The sequence below is a fragment of the Condylura cristata genome, unplaced genomic scaffold (genome assembly GCF_000260355.1).
Source record: "Condylura cristata isolate star-nosed mole 26May11 unplaced genomic scaffold, ConCri1.0 scaffold00007, whole genome shotgun sequence".
In the NCBI taxonomy this organism is placed as follows: Eukaryota; Metazoa; Chordata; class Mammalia; order Eulipotyphla; family Talpidae; genus Condylura; species Condylura cristata.
This window is the reverse complement of record NW_004567108.1, coordinates 36,479,504-36,498,783: the sequence shown is the minus strand read 5'-3', so window position 1 is coordinate 36,498,783 and position 19,280 is coordinate 36,479,504. Positions and strand designations below refer to the sequence as shown.

Genomic DNA, 19,280 nt, shown 5'->3' with positions numbered 1-19,280 from the left:
TTGCTGCAAAAGATATATGTTTCTTTTTTTTTGGTTGCTGAGTAATATTCCATTGTGTATATGTACCACATCTTTTTAATCCACTCATCCATTTTGGGCATTTGGGCTGTTTCCATGTCTTTCCTATTGTGAATAAAGCAGCAATAAACATGGAGGTGCAGATGTCTTTTGAATCAGTGTATAAAATACATTTTTATAACAGGATTCCCTTCTGTGTTAGTTATGTAGACTATATTGCAAAAAATATGTTTGAAGGCTAAATCCTTCACATACAATAATAAGTCACTAGATAATGTTTGAAATCAATATATGTAGAATGTAAGTGATATGCTAATACCATTTAGGAGAAAAAAAGATTAATTAGAGAAAACAAAAGAATTTAAAGAGGGATTCAAAGGACTGTTTTGAATATTCTTGTAGAATCTATTGGGATGTTTAAACTTTTATGAAAGTTAAGTGTTTTGAGAAACCAAAACTCAGATTCTAAGATATTTACAAATATGCTTGTGTAGACTAACTTCATGCTGATGCCTGTGTTTCCCTATTTCTTATTAAAATAAGGTAATCTGCCCGTTCTGTACCCCCCTTAGTCTCTGGTGAATCCTATTATCCCCCACACCTCTGGCCTGCACCCCAGTTCTGTATGTATAAATAAATAAATCTTAAAAAAATTACAGAAAAAATTTTACAAACTTAAGATTCCTAAAAGCTATTTTTAAAATATGAAATCAAATACTACCAAGAAAATTCTTTGTAAGAAATTGAAAACTGAAATACAATTGGGCTTATAACTGATTTCTATCCAATCACAGTTAAGAGGTATGCACATTCTTAGCATAATAGCTGTTCTTTCACTGGAGGGTGAAGGGAGGAATGAAAAACTGAAGAAGTCGAGACAAGGAGAAATTAAAACTGAGAAAACTGCCCATAGATGATAACCTTAACTCAATGAAGCTGAGAAATTGCTTTAGAATGCCTTCAACGGAATGAAAATATATACATCAATAAAGTAAAAAACTTCTAAAAGAAACCTCTACACATGTATTTGAACAAAATTCAGTTTTTAAAAATGATTTGTATATTTATCAGGTTACTTATTTTCAAATGTCATGTACTTTTATAAATTTCTACTTGGTAGGTAATTGAATTAAGAATTGTGTAACTGTTAAAAAGAGTTGTTTTGAAAATAAATAGGGACATTTTAAGAAAAATAAGCTATTAGGGAAAAAAAAGGCTGCTAAATCAGGTGAAAGTAAAAGTACATAGATATAATCAGATTACTCTGTGGATTCCATTCAGGTTGTTGCTTTATTTTGCTAAATTAAAACTGGAAATCATAGAAAATGCAATCTAATATTTGTATGGCTTACATTAAAAAAATGCATAATTACAATTTCTGGACCTAACTCTTAATTTGGATCCACATTAAAAATTGGCAAATTAATATAAATTTATGTTTTAGGATAAAATAACATATTACAAGTATGTGTATATAAAAATCATTCTCTGATTCAGCTTTTTCGATGAAATGACAACTTACTGGTGGCAATCATGCTGGGTTTCAATAGAATCACTTTTAGTCTAGCTGACTTAAAAGTGGAAATTGCAGTATTTTAAGCCATGTGAAAATAAACAAAATCATAGGGATTGTTACAAAATGTGCAGTATTTGTGGATTAGTATTTAGCAAGAATATACAGATTATTAGTTCAGAGTACATACAGGTTCTGAAGCCAGGCTGTCAGTCTGACTTCCAATTCTGTTAACTGTATCCACAGTAAAGTTATTGTAAGCATTCAATTCCTATTTATAAAATGGGGAAAGTAGCACCAACTGCCTGCTGATACCCTGTCACTTTCTATTCAGATAAAAAGTAAAGTGGGCACAGAAACTTGTATTAAATCGCTTAAAAATTCAACTAAGATGCTGCAATTATTCCAATTAGAGTTAAAAAGAGTGAAGTGCCATCTACTGCTCAACCTTGTGAGCTGCAAATATTCTTGCCTGTAGAATTGCCTGATTTAAAAAAAATGTTTTCTGCCATAAAATTCTGATATTTTGGTTAACAAACTGCGGATGTCTATAGATGGAAATTAATTTACATATGAAGCTATTACTATTTTGTGAGAATGGTAATCCTCTTCACTTATTTGTTTCCCAGCTCTCTTCCTTCTAGCTAATGAAAATATTGGGGAAGATTGAAAATGATTTTGACTATTCATAGGAAGCCGCTAGGGTTAAAATGAAGAGAAAAATAACTGGCTTTGCATCTCAATTCTCTCTTCTTCCTTTTCCTACTCCCAACGATTGTCTCACTTTAGATAAGTTGTAGTGAGTAAGATGTAGCTGCAGGGGTTGGGGGAGAAGGGATGTCCATACAATATTGTGTTTCTCAGATTTCAAAAACATTATTAGCCCAGATTAAATTGTCTCAAAAAGTTAGTAACAAAAAGGGAGATAAGCAAACTCATTCATTGAGTTCTTCCCATGAATCCTAAGGCTTTTTTTTTTTTTATAATAGTAAGTGCAGATATACAAATAGTACAGCCACATTTTAGGAAAGGAATTAAAAAAACTAGCTCTGTGTTATCTGAATGTAATAATAAGAATAACAGACAAATTTAAATGAATACTCAGTATGCTTATTTATATGAAATCATCTGTAGGATCACACTTAAAAAGTGTAATCATGAAAAATAAACACAGCTGAGCATATGTCAGGATTGAATTTTAGTATCTTATTTCTAAATAAAAACTCCCTCACACATTCAGATTTCTCCAAACAGATATATATATATTTAAAACTGTGAATAAAGAGCAACATAATAAAGTTATAAATAAGCATAATAAATAAATATAATAAAATAACAAACCTCAACATGCCCCCCACCCTCCAACTAAGAAATTCAAGTTCTCTGGGATACTAGAGATACCCAATTGTTTGACTGGCATTGTCAATGCTTCCCTCAGCTAGAGAGGGCTGTCTAGAATGATCAGATACCATCTGCTTATCCTCAGATGGCCTGCCAGAGGAACACTGGGAACCTATTTGCCAACTTTCTTCCTTACTCATGTAGATGGCCAAGGTAGGGGATGAAGGGGGGCAAGGAAATCAGAGTTATCTCAAGAATTTTTAAACTATACAGGCCTTTATGTGAGCACCAAGTATAGTATTTTAAAACAAAAACCTGCAGAGGTCAGTATAAGCTTGACTTGTATCCCTACTCCCTTCTCTCAGAAAAACTGCTGGAGGAATGCAGGTATGACAACAACAACTAGAGGGCTCAGAAACACAATGTGCTTTTCTGTAACTAAGACTATATTAATAGTTTGGTTATTCTACTTTAGGCAAGTTCTTCCATAAACACGCCATCCCTCTATGTTGTATCTAAATAGCAGCTTAGTGGTTCTAGGGAAAAAGATTCATATCTCTATTCCAGTAATGCATCAAATTAAAAAAATCTAATCACATCAAGATGGAGTCACTACAGAGTAGTGACTGCCTCCAGGAAAAGAGAAAGCTGCAGATGAAAATATACAAAAGAGTCATTAAGACACTAGATCTTAAAAATACAATTTCTTTCAAAATTAAAAAAATTCTCAAATTAAATTTAGTTTCCTGACTAGCTCCTGAAAAATATAAAATAAAAAAGTTCTCTCTTCAATTATGGCTATTATTGCAGAAGTTCCAGGTATTATTTTTATTACAAATTAATATTTTAGCCACTTTTATTTTCTAATATTTTGTAATATTTAATATTTGACCTAAAGGCCACATAAAATTTTTATCCATAGGAAAGGTTCTGATTTCAGAATATCCAATATATAGCAAGTCTGGAATCCTTTCCCCAAGGTGGGTTCCTGCAAACCTGTACTAACCATTTCTTCTGGTGCAGCAACAGCTGTAGATCCAGTACCAGGAGGAAAGGAAATGTGAGCAGAGGAAGTAGAAGCAACCCCAGCAGAAGTCAGGGAAGCGGCAGAGAAGGCAGCACCGCTGGTGACTCCCATGGCTGCTGCCGGGGGGGTCAGTGGCCGAGCCCCAGATGAGGGCAGTGGAGCAGCCGAAGGGTCCAAATGAGCAGGATGTTCTTTTCCTTGAACCCCAGGACCATGGTCTTCCTTTTTAACATTTGTGAAGTCTGTACCTATAAATCACAAATTAATTCCATTAAAATTCCTCTAAGGTTAGTTTTATTTACCCAACAATGAAAATATTTAACAGTAAAATTTGATCATAAAAGAAATGTAGAAATTTGTCACCTATTGAATAAGTTCAGTTAATTGTCAGTATTAACTGGTTAAGGTCAGTACTAACTACTAAAGATTTCAAAGCACTTCCTTCAATATATTAAGCTAGTGAATGATTTACTTTTATGAAAAAGATAAAAATTAATTATATACTCAGCTATGTAGCTGAGTAACATGCATTGTCATCACAATCATTACAATTATATCATCACCCTGAGCCCAAGGATTTATATTTTGTAGTTATTTCTTGTAATTATTCTGACAAATGGGCCTGCATTTAGACCTTAGAAATTATTTTGATACCTTCTTATTCAATATATTGCTCCTATCCTAACTAAAACAGTACATTTTTATTCTTCATTTTCAGCAAACAATATCAATAAATAACATGGAAATCTTTACTTTTGACACTGCAAAGAAATTAAGTTTTGCAGACAGATTATATAAGTCATGAATGAAGAGCACATTTGCACTCTTACCAATTTTAGTGACACACATACAGTAATGTTCTCTCAAAACTGAACCTGAATCTGAGAACAAAGGAGTGAATAATATTAAGTGTCCAGAAGCTAGGTTTCTTCAAAATTTAGATGGCCCCCCCAGTCTTAGAATTTGGCTAAAGTTTCTATATAAGAAATTTTATAGTATATGGAGTATATTGACATATGTAGTAGATTATATAGTATATGTGGTACCAAACACTGCAGTGAAGGTTTGAAAATTCAGTCTGAATATTGTTCAGAATATCTGAACAGAGCACAGCACATATCCCTATGTTTACATGGTTTTTCTGTGTTGTCCTCTTTTAATCCAGAAATGTAGACTTCTGTTTAAGTCTTTTTCCTAGACTATCTTTTATGTAAAATACAGTAAGTTATCTCAAACAAAGTTTAATGAGGCTTGCAATGCATAGGTCTTTTAAAATCCACCGATGACAGAAATTCAATATAAAATACTGCTTTTGCTTTGAAACAAAATCCTCAAAAGGACAAAGCACAAGGCTGTGCAAAATAGCTAGGTTCCCAGCACCTGGCAGTAGCTGCAGATAATAGTAGACTTAGAAGTAGCAGAAGCAAAACAAATCACATTGTGTATTATCAGAATACATGTTCTTCATAACCTGTTATGGGTATCTGCCCACAGGAGACATAGCTGTATTTCAATTTAAACACTGTGTCTCCAGCACAAGTTTTCTGTAATTGAATGTAGGTAGTTCTAATGATAATAATTTATACTTTATTTAAAATAAAGTACCTACTAAAATTTGATAATTAAATCCTCCAGTTTAATATATACAATTTGCTAGTAATTACAACTGAATGATAATTCTATCATCGGAGGTGGTGAGTTTATTTTCATTGTTGATACTCAATTAAAAGACCATTTACTAGAGTACTCATTTGGGTATTAGCAAGATAAACCAGTCAGCCTTAAGGATTTTATGATCCTAATTTCTAATTTGAATGTAGGCCACACACCATGACTGCTTCAGGAAGAACATGATTTGCCTTAACTCAAAAATTGCATGGTTTATCCAGTATTTTTGATTCTTTAAGGTGAGAGCATGACAAGTACACAGAATTTATTCACTGTATAGAAGTCATGTTAATTTATAAAATGAAATTATCCATTGATAAATAAACTGAAAGTCTCAAATAGGGTTTACTAATGGGGAATACTGCAACAATGTTCATATATTTATATGAACTTTAAGAAGCTGATTTGACTAAAGATCACACAGCTACATCGGCATTTTCATCTTACATGTTAAAGAGCTTTCAATATTTTACTGCATAAGAACTCCTTATGAAGCAAGTAAGGGTAGTTCATATTATCTTTGTTCAGAGAAAAAATTAAAACCCACCAGGAAAACAGGCCTCACTGTTTGGTGCAAAAGATGCTAGTCCTGTGCTGTTTCAAGCTGTGCTGACAAAATTCAGCTTTCAGCCACACACGGACTTTTCTTAAAATAAAATTACTTGACTTCTATAGATAGGCCTATATTTGTATGTGTTGAAATGAGTTTTAGTGGAGGCTCTCTTAACTGGAAGACAATAATTTTTTTAAACAGGACATGTATGACTGATAAGGAATATTTAAGCAACAAAATAAAATACTCAAGGAACTTGGCTACTTAGGAATAAGCAAAAAGACTTTTTGTATTTAATTATTACAATAATCATTACTACCAACAATATATTTACTAGTTTAAAAAAACCTTAAAATTATGTTATCTATTCAAAGATTTATTATTTTAACATTGAGCTGAAATACTTAGGTTAACTAACAGCTTACTTAATCAGTTCTTAGATGACTGAACAAATTACATGGCAGATTTAAAATTGTGTGTGGCAGCATGGAAATAAAACACCAGAGCCTGTATAAGACATAGCTATCGCACAAAATTAGTACTGTAGACTGTGGACCACACAATCACTAAAATCTCAAATTCTTTTTGAAAGAAGGCAAGAAACTTAGGAAAAATAGTAACCTGCATCAACTTTGTTTTGAAATATTGTCATAGCTTCAAGATTTAATGCACATACACCCCTCATGAAAGCTTTCTTCATGGAATCTTCAAAGAGCTCTTTTTCATGCTGCATTCTTTGGATCTCAGCTTTTGCATTTTCTAAAGCACCGGATAACTAAAATAAGAGTTTCAATAGAGATTAAATAGGTTTTGAGACAGAAAGAAGACTAATTTTTATTGTTCTTTCTTTTTTAAAAAACAAAACACTAGGGGCTCCCTGGTGGCGTAGGGGTTAAGTCTCAGCACTATCACTGTTGCTGCCTGAGTCCAATCCCTGGCCAGGGAGCTGACCCACATGGTCAGCTTCACCGACTGCTCCCCTGAGCAGTGTATTTCAGTTGATCCAGCTGTCCTGCTCTCACTCTGTCTCTGGTGAATTCTCTTACCTTCCATCACCAACTTACCTTCCCGACCCACCTGTCTGGCCCACATCCCAGTTCTTCTATGCAAAAATAAATTTAAAAAATTCAAATAGCTAAATGCTTGTAGCATTCACAGAATGTTTACAAATTAAATGCTACCTATAGAATTAAAGTGGAAAGTGACAAAGTACAATACACTTTTCATAGACCAAATCTAAAGGTACTGCATTTCTGCATGTATTTTGAAATGCTGAAAAATATATGAGAACTTATTTTTAACATTAAGTACTTTGTGTTATAATCAAGTTGGAAGGGCAGAAAAGAGATGTAATATAAAGGGGTGGTATTTAATGTGACACTTCAGCAAAGCCACATATATCTGAAGGTGTGTTCAGATAGCTTTTATTAAAGGTGAGTTAAAAAAAAACTGCTATAATGATGAAAAATTTTTTTCCTTTTAATAATTGGTTTCAAAAGACTCACTGAATTCTTCTCAGTATGGTGTGCATTTCATTATGGGCCTTGAATACTTTCCCATGGAAACAATGTTAACATTATTATTAAAAATCAATGGGAAAATAATTTTAGTTTCTGTACAACTGCTTTATATCACTTTTATAAGAACATAGTTTCTTTAAATTAAATATTTTTGGTTTTGTGCTTTATTTTTAGCTAAAGTCTAAAAGCAGCAGCAGCATAAGGAAGTATGCTTTCTAAGAGAAATAAGGAATGTGGGTGATTGTATTACCAAAAGAAAAGTACATACAAGAGGTTCAGTACAAGTTTACAGGTCAGTATTATCGTGATTTAAAATAAATATGTTAAGTCTTACTAGTACTGTTATTTCCCAATAGTGTCTCACCTGAACCTACATTGCATTAAAGAAAAATGGAGAAATAGGCTACTGTAACTATAAACTAACAGTAACTAACACTATTTTATTACAAGAAGGTGACAATTAAAAAGTTTACCATAGCAACTTTGTTTTCATAATCATTGGAAATCTGGACACAAACTTCTTCAGCTCTTGCTTGACAAGCACGTTCAATTACATCTTTCCATTTCCTTTCTACTACAGAACGCCAGCCTTTCCAGGCTTTCTTTAGTAAAGCTCTTTGGAAGTATTGTTCAGCTAGTTTACTTTCATAAACCTAAGAGAAAAGAATACACAGCCTCAAAAACCAATGGACTGGTAAGTATATTGGTAGTAATACTATTTGAAAATAATATTCTGATAAGCAGTCGTCTACATTATTGTTATTATTATTTATCCTGTGTAATCATATTATTCAGACCTGCAGATAGGAGAACAGGCTCATAGAGGTTTGGTGCCCAGCCTGAGTCACACAAGTAGGAAGGGGAATAACCCCAGCTTGCCTCCTCCAGAGCCGAAGGTCTTACCCAAGTTATGGGGACAAACTGACTCAATGGGAACTTAATGTGATTTTTCTTTTATTAATGAATTTCAATACTTTTCAAGTGGTAGTTCTAACTTCCAATTTTTTAAAAATTTGAAGATATTCAACACTGCTTCACTTATTTTAGCTAACATTTAAACATAACATTCTCATTATATGGTATCATAACTTCAAAAATATGGTATATTTATTTTTAAGTAGCTCAATATGATTGATGAAGATTTTATCTACTGGGATTAAAAAATGAAAGCACTAAAAAGAATTTTTAAAGGAGAGATCTTATTCCATGATAGCAGGCAATATCCTTTTCCTTAAATACCAGTATCTTGAAACTAAATACAGAGATTACTCCATGGCTCACATGTGTACCACATAAAATACCAAGAAAAAAACCCCATTCTCTATACTCATGACTCTCAGTAGCTTAACTCTTGGGGGGTATATACACACACTCTTTCACTTTTGATACAGAAATTTAGTCTGAGTTTATATTTACTTTGATATACTGATTTCTTAATTAAAATAAAAGATGTTCAAGTTAAATCATACAAAACCTAAGGATAATTTTTAAGAAGTTATACAGATATGGCTTTCTTTGATTCACATTCTAAGGCAAGTCTACACAACAAACTGATGCAATTTTATAATGAGCAAATATGGTATTGTCTGTTTATGAAGAGAATATAATCAGGTATTTTAGAGACAGAAGCAATATAGGGAAATATGATATGTTAAAGATTATAAATTTTATCCTCGGAATCGTATCTGAGATTAAATTTATTAAAGAGCTTCCACTACCAGCGTCGTTTGTAATTTAAATACAATCATTATAAGCCTACTATGAAGTAGGAAGTGATGCATCAGTATGTCTATAAAATCTAAGAGGTATTTTTTCCTAAACTATACAAAATGAATTTCTTTAGAGCAACATTAAAGTATAAACTACTTTTGACTTATCAGGAACAAATCTTTCTTTGACTCTAACAAGAATTCCAGTATGTGATCCCAAATGCTTTTGAGTTCAGAAGTCTTAATATCTGTTAGTCATCTTTTTTACACTTACGTCCTGCCTGGATTTAACATGGCCAATTCGCCAGTGGAAGAATGTTCTCATCAATTCTATCCTTTCCTTTTGCTTGCTTATGGCATGAGACAAGCTAGAAATGACCTGCAAACAGCAATTAATCCAATTATTGTGAGGTTACCTCAGGAGAGAGTTTAGAGGGTAAAAGTGAAATGGCACTGGTAGCTAGTATTTCAAAAAGTGAGCTGTGTCAAATGTCCAATTTTGTACCAACAGAAAGATAGATTTAAAAACAAAACAAAACCCATAATCTTAATTGAGTTCCTAAAGCATTTGAAAGCTTAATTGAGTTCCTAAAGCATTTGCAGTCAAGAAGCTGAGGTGTCTGCTGAGAGTCCCACTTCTCTGAAGCCACCAACCTCCTGAAGGAGACACACATTTGTTACTCATCTGCTTTGGTTAAGATGCTGTTGGTACACACAAAATCAACACAAAGATGAACCTTATTTTGCAGTTCTAAAGAGGCAAATAGAAAAAGAAATAAAAGGTTCTCTTTTTTAGTAGTAAAATAAAGATTTCATCAACAAAGGGAGACATTACAGATAGGAAATAAAATACTTAAAATGACTTTTAAAAGAATACTTAAGACATGGATAATTCTGGTCTCCTGATGTTTTCTTAAGTTAGCAGTAAAAGATTATGAAGAAAAAATTAGTATTCCCACATTTAGCATGCATTCTTAAAACTTAAGGAACATGGAGGCTGACAGCAACAGTGAAATGATAGGACCCTCCATATTTAACAGGAAGAATAAATGTTACTCTAATCATCTATTTTTCTACCAGTTTCCAAAGCGCTTCTTCCTTTTTATCTTGTATGTACTGTAAAGCAAGATCATTACCTATCAAGACATTAACTGGATTTCAGTTAAAAAGGTATGACATAAAAAGACCTCATCTTTTCTCCCAATGGAGATTTCATAGGCTTTTTGTAGTTCCTTCAAGCTGTGGATTTGACCACACAACTGTTTTAAATCTGATGCGTGTTTTTCTTTTTCTTTTTTCATTTCCATTCGGTGCCAGTCAATAAAATTCAGTCTCCATTTACTTAGTTCAGATATGATGTTTGTCTGAAAAACAATTAACAAACTACAAGTTTCATCTGTTCCTTAATTATTCTTAAAATTACACTGAAATTAAGAAACATTTAAAAAATCAGAAGTTAACATATCAGTGGAAAAAGCCAAAATATATGAATAAAAATGTTTATAAGAATCATGTTTTAAATTTTTTTTTTTTTAAGATTTATTTATGCATACAGAACTGGGATGTAGGCCATAAGTGCAGGGACAGTTAGAGGATTCACCAGAGACAGAGTGTGGTGCAGAACTTATGAAATACACTGCTGAGGGGAGCAGTGGACGGGTCAGGAGAGTTTTGCCAAACCATATGGGTCACTGTACTGGCCGGGGATGGAACTCGTTAAGTGGCTGTGTCTAGCATCATAGTGTTGTGCTTTAAACTGTTGTGCCACCAGCAAGGGCCCAGTATCATGTTTTTTTTAATTCACTTTTCTAAGTAATCTTGTCATCTTAAAAAATTCCATCCCTCATTCACTATTAAACAGATTCTTTGTTTACTTGAGTACTTAAATGTCCATATAAAGAAATGCAGACATATTGCCTAGGCTGACTCACAGGTAAGGTAAGTTATTTTGATAGATGGGGAGGTGGATAGTAGAAATCATGGGAATGATTTCTGATGCTTTCTTTATCAAGTCATTTACCATAACAACCACCTTAAAACAAATTGCTAAGTCTGACCCCTTTTCACTCCGCTAACTGGCCTAATAAAATACCAATAATCATATTATTAAAAAAATTGGGTAACAATATGACTAACTCAATACAGAATAACTTAAATGGTTGGTGATTTCAACAGATAGTATCACGTTTAGAAGTATTAAACTTGTTGCATGAAGAAAAAATAATAAGACTATACTAAAATATTTCTAGAATTTAAAGTCCTAAATAACAGAGAAATATTAATGCCACAGGATTCTCAATATGTGACTACTCAGCTATTTTCTCCATATGTTTTAGAAAAACTTATTTTCTGTAATACTTTGTCATTTAGAGGACAGACACAAAACAAAAATCAGTCTTTATAGACTTATTGGTTATACACTGTGGTAGGTGTTAAGAGTGGTTTTAAAATGAATACGTTGCTAAAGCTGTATCTTATGTTTTGTATAAAAGGAGACATTTCCAGTATTCATAGCTATGATAGAGTAAAGATGAAATAGGTGTCTCAGCCACTCTATGGCTGTGTCTTTCAAATTATCTTTGAGAAATTCCTGGGAACAGAACTGAGGGAAACGCTTTAAAACCTTGCTACTTAGCTAAGCTATGGAAACAACCCGTGTGCCTGATAAGAAGATTAGGTAGATTCAGAAAATGTGGTATATATACACAATACATCAGAAAGAATAAGAAAACCACTAGTATGATTTCACTCATTTATGGAATATAAAGAAAAGGAAAAGCAAGCAAACACACAAAACACACCCTTAGACTATGACAACAAAATGATGGCCACCAGAGGGAGAGTGGGGAGAGAACAGCTTGGTGATAGATGGTGACAAGACATTTTATAGTGGGTATAGCATGAAATATACAGTAGCTATGGTTAGAAACAGTATACCTGAAATGTATATAGTCTTGTAAACTATTTACCTAAAGGAAAAAAAAAAAAGGTTTAAAAAAGATCTGCTATCTTGAAGTATGATTTCTGAACCAGTAGTAGTATCTGGGAGCATTGTTAAAAACTGCATAATCTTGGGCCCTCCCTGGTGGTGTACCAGGTTAAAGCGCAGCACTGTAAGCCAGCCACAGTTGCCCTGGAGATAAGCCGCATGGCGTGGCAGGCCTCTCCTGATCTGCCCACTGCTCCCCTCAGCAGTGTTCTTGGGTGATTTGCCTGTTCTGCTCCCCACTATCTCTGGTGAATCCTCTCACCGCCCCTGCACCTCTGGCATGTACCCCAGTTCTGTATGCATAAAATAAATAGATTAAGGGGAAAAACCCAGAATATCAATTTTTAATAAAAAAATGCATAATCTTGGGTCCTGGTCACAACGGACTGAATAAGAAGCAACGGTTTTAACAGAATTCCCAGGTGACTCGTGTGGACACTCAACAATAAACACAGATTTGAGAACCTGGGACCTGGGTTTTAAAAAAATTCCTTTAATTCAAAGCAATTAAGAATAAACAGTGGAATCAAGAGCAAAACTGTTATACTACACATCAAACAATTATTACTAAATAACTTTTAATACCTTCAGTCCTGAACTCCAAATATCAAGCACATTTTCCATCTTCTGAAGGTATTCATCAGAAATAAGAAAATCGCTCACAATGACTTCATGGATATCTCCAGGACTAGAATTAGAGCTGAGTGAGGAAGAGTCACCTAAAAGATTTGAACTGAAAAAATCCATGACTGGGTGAGAAGGCTTCCTTGGTGATAACACTGGTGATGACCCTAGAAAAAAAGAAAAGTTGCAGCAGTCAAGGCATGTTGAAAATAACCTACCTGTAAAAAGTTGACATTGGAAGCTAAAAGATGTCAGTTACCTGTGGAGGCTGATAAAAAGGTAGAGAAATGAAGTGTACCTAATCTGGCCATTTTAATTTTTGCTACTGTTTAATTTTTGCAATCCTACTGATGAAGGATTGACATAATGAGATGCCTCCTATACAAACCTCCCTCCCCCAAATGACCTCTATCTCAAATAAGAATGTTTCATATATCTAGGTCCAGCTAGAATGGAAAGTTATCATCTTATTACTATTCATGAAATGCTTTCTTTGTCCTATAATAAACACACTATGAGGCTTAACTTTCCTAATATATAGTAACGTAAGAAATATCTCCATTTTACTCATGAGAACACTAGGTCCAGAGCCAGAAGGAGAACTTGTATCTATCTTTAAAAAACACAAAATACAGGGCCCTCCCTGGTGGTGCAACAGGTTAAGGCCACAGCATTGCAGCTGGCTGCAATTGCTTCCACATAAGTTCGATCCCCAGCCCCGGAGGTGATCCACATGGTGTGGCAGGCCTCTCCTGACCCAGACACTGCTTCCCTTGGCAGTGTACTTCATCAGTCTGCCAGCTCTGCTTCCCACTCTGTCTCTGGTGAAGTCTCTCACCATCCTGTACCTCTGGCTTGCACCCCATTTCTGTCTGCATAAATAAATCTTTAAAAAAAAATAAAAGGATATCATAAAAACACTTAAAAAAAAAGTAGAAAATTTGTCATTTTATTAAACATACATTTTGAAATTACAGATTACTCATTGTTATTTCTGATATATCTCACTTTTGTTGAAAATACTAATAACCAAGATTGAAGGATTTCTCCTTTTTCCTTTCTTAATGATTCAAAGATAAATTTATTATATAACTTTTACTTAAAAACACGTTTTAAGAATTCTTTGCAAAAGGGAAATAATTTCCCTAATATATGTTTTACATTAAAAAATACAATGTAGTAACAGGCCAGTTGCCCTATGAAACACTTCCCTCATGTGTTTAATCCAAAGAATGGTGGTTAATCCAAAGAATAAGGCAGAATGACAAAGTATGTGAATTTTTCCTTTAATTAGATTTTACTAACTAGACCTGTACTGATGTAAAAAGCAATAGGTGCTGCTTTTTTTTTTTTAAAGATTTATTTATTTATTGATACAGAACTGGGGTACAGGCCAGAGATGCAGAGGGTGAGAGAATTAACCAAGGATAGAGTGGGGAGCAGAACAGGCAGCTCAACGAGGCATACTGCTGAGGGGAGCAGTAGGCGGGTCAGGAGAGGTCTGCCATGCCATGTGGATCTCCTCCCCAGCAGGCGGGGATCAAATTCATGCGGAAGTGGCTTTTAAAAAATATACACTTAAAAAAAAAAATCACACAATTAAAGAACCTGGAAGGTTCCTCAGTGGTTACATTGCCCAAAAAATTTTATGTATAAACCAGGAAACTTAAGGATGAAAGAATTTCTTTTATGGTGGCTTTAACAGCCCTTCTATTTATTAAATAACAGTGAATCACATAGTAAGGAAAATATTCTATTTTTATTTTATTCTAAACAATATTAAAGAAAAAGGTTCAATATGTTGCCACTATGCTTTTAAAACCTTTGTTAACACTGGTTATCTCAACAAAGAAAAAGCAGACTTCAGGTTGAACACCAGCAGCAGCACTTACTCAAAAAAAATTTGGTAACTTTATTTTAGTTGCTTTAATTTTTACCACTGCTTGCTTTCTTTCCCACTTCTATTAATTTTATGCTATAATCAACATATACATATTTTCTTTTTAAAATCAATTTAACTAAAAAGGAGTATATCTAAGGAAAAACACTAAATGACAGAACAGGCGGTATAAAGATAGGTACATTTTATGTACCTATGCCAGAATAATGGGGAATAATGCACTGATTTATGAAAAAAAGTTGCTAAACTACCTAATATCCTGTTAAATGTTTAAAAATATCTGCCCTCTAACCTAGCAGTTTTGAGAAAGGATGTCAATACACAATAATACATTAGCTTGTCTTAATTAAACTATTTTGGAATCTTATGAAGTTATTGTAAATAGCATCATTTAACAAATTAGTAACTACACTTAAAAATAACAATTATTTCTAAATTCCCAAAATTACTCCTCTTATATACATAATATTTATCAAGCCACAAAATGTGTATTAATAAAAAGAAGCTAAGGAAAAGTCATACCGTCTGTCTTTGAGATATTTAAGTCACTTCCTTTTCCAACTTCCATCCTTGTTTCTCTTACTACAGGGCTACTTCCTGCTGAAAGAAAAGTTTTTCAAAACTAAACCAAACCACTCTTAAATAAAATGCCACTCTTAAAAAATGCCACTCTTAAATAAAAACACATACCTAACTTAAGAAGGGAGCAGGACATGAGTTTTCAAAACAACTAAAATACAACAGGCTGGACACAGAACACTAAGACACAGAAGAGAAAAAGAAATCTGAGACTAGAAAAAGGCTTATAGTATTAATAAGCTCAACTTTATCCACCAAATGTGGATGAAAGAGAACTCAGACTACAGATTCAACTCACACTAGGAGAATAAGTGGATGAATCACGTTAGAACGTAGAAAGGGCTATACTGTCTTACAACACTGGATATTTCTAGGGACCCTGCTACTTTCCACTAACTGCAATCAACTAAAGTGACACTGGTTTCCTCCAAAGAGGGACTTCCCTAATCCTTACCTTAAGAACCTGTAGTCAATACTGCCAAAAGGAAACTTGGAAAAATCTCTTAAGAATGGCAAGTGTCAGAGGTTATATGTACTTTGCCAACTTGACACATCCTGTTTATACCAAGCAATGGCAATACCATAAATAAAGAGCATCTAATCATAATATTTACACTGTCTGCTCCAACCAAGCCTTTTTCTACGTGTGAATCAGGATATCTAAATTCATTGCATGTTATATGCTTATACTCTCCAGTCCTTTATGGAAAAGGTAGATCATGAACAAATGTACTATTTTATAGGCTGGAAGGGAACTGGGGTCTTAGATACCAATGATTACTTTGGAAAGCTGAAGAGTTGGGGTAAGGAAAGGATTCCTGTGTTGTGTCACTGGGAATGACAAAAACAGTAGCACTGTAGCCAATGAAAATGGAAATACACTTATGGTGACCATCTCAAGTGTAGAGGTACAGCAGGCTAGTATGCTGAATGCCTATTTGTATTTATAAGAGAGCATGCAGGACTTTATTTGGGTTTGCTCAGTAGGAACTGATGTTGAGATACTGGTATGATCAAGCCACGATCATGGTGGCTGATGTAGAATGAATAAATACTAGGATCATATCTCTTGTAGATCAATAATATTTCAGTAGACGATGTTCAGTTAAAAGTATTTTAGCGGGAGAATAAACATACATACACATATACATATATACATATATTTGAGGTTCTACCTGCTGATCTAATGCAGAAGGCTGAAGACTGAGGAGCAATAAAAGATCCATGAGTACAAAGCAGGAGGAAAAGAGACATAATAACACTAGGGTTATTAGGATTTACTAGAACCCTTGGAGTCTGCTGACATTGAGTAGACTGCGTCATGTGCCTTCAAGGAGGGATCCTTGAAGTTATGTGTATCACGGGTAACTGTCCACAATGAAGGCTGTTTAAAGAAGTCCTTATGTATATACTTAAATAGAGTGAGCTATTTTGTTTTGTACTTTACTGAATGAGGAATGGATAGGTAAAAGGAATTTTAGCTTCCTTTCTTCACCCCATCTGTAGAAATAGATCTTTCATTGCTCCTCAGTCTTCAGCCTTCTGCATTAGATCAATATATATCCTGCTGTAGAGTAGTTCTCATTCCCATCATTGATATAGTGTAAAGATGAGTTCATTTTTGCAGCAATAATCTAAATAGTCCTCCATGACCATGTATATACTGTTGATAAGTTCTAGCTGATGGTTCATCCTGATGAGTGATACCATTGATTGAGAAGAGTCATTGGAAAAACATTTCATTATCATAATGTCAACATCATTAGTAAGCTCAATAACACCTTAAATTAAGAGATACTTGGAAAATATACATAACCTTGATTATGACGAGTATCAATTACAGTAGGAAGTCTAACATCTGGCAATGCTTCTCCCTTAGAATGAGATGGCTGTGGAACACTTGATTCAATATTTGGAGTCACTATAGTGTAACGAAGCAGTTCTTCATACTCTACCTAGGAGAGGCCAGTAATAATAATGTATTTTAACCCTGTCACAATGGATGTGAAGCAAGAGAATGATAAAGGTATAATCCTTTGACATTCAATATCTGAGAGAGAATTTCTACTTCAGTTCTCAAAACAATATTCCCATGCAGTAAAGAATGCATACTTTTGATTTGTTTTTCATTCATCATTTTTTATACTATTGTGGCAAGTAAAATTTTTAAAAACAAAACCAAAAAAATTCAACAAGTGTGCTGAGTTGGAAAAAAATCCCACACATTTCTTCTAGTGCTAGCACTGTGGCATTCGGTTTCTTTAGCATGTCAATTTAACAACAGTGATACAAAGATTACTTACTGTAGTTTCCTGATGCCTATTACCAGCCCCACACAAAAAAGCCCTCTCTTATCTGCAGCTGCTGCAGACAGGAGGAGACATAGTTAGCTATTTCTCTTTTTCTGAAATTTACGTCTAAAATGTTCCCAAAGTCACTACAAAAGGAAGCCTACGGATGAAAAGTAATTTTGGTTCTGACCCCCAACCAATTCCACAACAACCCTAAGTTTGTTTTCTTATGTAAACATGGCAAAAGTTAACAGAAATACTGTGAGAGAGAGAATACCGAAGATGAAAATGAGAAGGGCTGTGCCAACCTATTCTATCTTGCTGGCAGCATCGTGGCACATAAGGAGTAATTTCAAAAGGCAAGTCGTGATGTGTAGATTTTATAGGAATATTGCTCAAGGTAAACAAAAGGGAATTTCCTAATATAAAAACTTAGATATTTCGTCAAATCAAAAAATTGGTGAAATGAAACATATACTGGAATATAGTGTCCACTCAAAAGAAGTAGGTCACTGCTGCACCAGATATTTCTATGAAGGAGTAATTTCTATGCTAGTCTTATAGCATAGACCCTGTGAATATGTTTACATTAAAAATCACAGGGGAAAAGTTTTCAAGAATGTGTATTGTCTTTATTCTGAAGGATTATTTCCCAATAATTTTCTTTTATACAAAGTTTGATCTAGACATTAGCCCTAACTTTTATTATTTGGATTCATATTCCATATGAAGATAACTGATACTCAAAATTACCTTTCTGTAGTATCATAGTAAATTGAATTAATAGAAGCTGTCTAAATAAAGGAAATAATTATTTTCAGTAAGACCATTATCAAATGGAATAGGTGTTCGCAAATAAGCAACCTTTACATTTCTTGTCTAGCCTTCTGTGAGTAAGAATTTTAACTATTCACCACCACATCCAAATTTCTAGCTATGATTATGTTAGAGATATCTGATGTCTCTTTCATGACTATTAACATGTGCCTGAGTTTCAAACATAATTTCCTGATAGAAAGTAAAAGTCAGTATTTTACATGATGACTATCATTTAAGTAGGTAGCTCTTATTAGGAAAAAAATCATCTATAATTTTGCAGATACAACATTAAACTTTTATGTTGATATAGTTCTTTAAAGAGATTTAAATTAAAATATACTTTCTATTAATACTTCCTATATATTGGAAATGTTTTCCTAAATATATTTTCTATATAGTAAGCTATACCTATTTTCCAGTTAGTATAATAAACGGAAATTTCCAATTAGCTTGATTAGTTGAAGACAACCACAAAATACTATATCATTTTAAAAAACCTGTATGTTTGTACCAGTACTGATCAGCTAAGAAAACTTATAAAATTGCAAATGCAACAGTTCCCTATGAGTCAGATAGCCCAGTAGCATCCCTTTTCCCTTTATTCCTTTTAATTACTAAAACCCCAGGGTTTGACCTGGGCAAATATCCATCAGGATACATTTCTCAGCCTCCCTTGCAGCTAAGTATGGCCTAGCTGTTCTATGGGGTGATGTATACAATTTCAAGTCA

The 19,280-nt window shown here is 33.8% G+C and overlaps 1 protein-coding gene across 5 annotated transcripts in view; it reads right to left on the bottom strand.

Annotated features, from left to right (window-relative positions):
- The window catches only part of POC5 (POC5 centriolar protein), a 32,923-nt gene that overhangs the window by 7,999 nt on the left and 5,644 nt on the right, over positions 1 to 19,280 (bottom strand). For 3 of the 5 annotated variants that reach the window (XM_004678200.2, XM_012721700.1, XM_012721702.1), the window contains exons 4-11: positions 17,258 to 17,396; positions 15,385 to 15,459; positions 12,924 to 13,129; positions 10,537 to 10,713; positions 9,624 to 9,728; positions 8,114 to 8,293; positions 6,742 to 6,895; positions 3,879 to 4,147 (exon numbers count right to left, since the gene is read on the bottom strand). In XM_004678200.2, coding sequence (XP_004678257.1) covers positions 3,879 to 4,147; positions 6,742 to 6,895; positions 8,114 to 8,293; positions 9,624 to 9,728; positions 10,537 to 10,713; positions 12,924 to 13,129; positions 15,385 to 15,459; positions 17,258 to 17,396 — 1,305 coding nt within the window. Of the gene's footprint in view, positions 1 to 3,878; positions 4,148 to 6,741; positions 6,896 to 8,113; positions 8,294 to 9,623; positions 9,729 to 10,536; positions 10,714 to 12,923; positions 13,130 to 15,384; positions 15,460 to 15,552; positions 15,557 to 17,257; positions 17,397 to 19,280 lie in introns of those variants that run through there. The other 2 variants (XM_012721704.1, XM_012721703.1) reach the window with 2 other exon arrangements.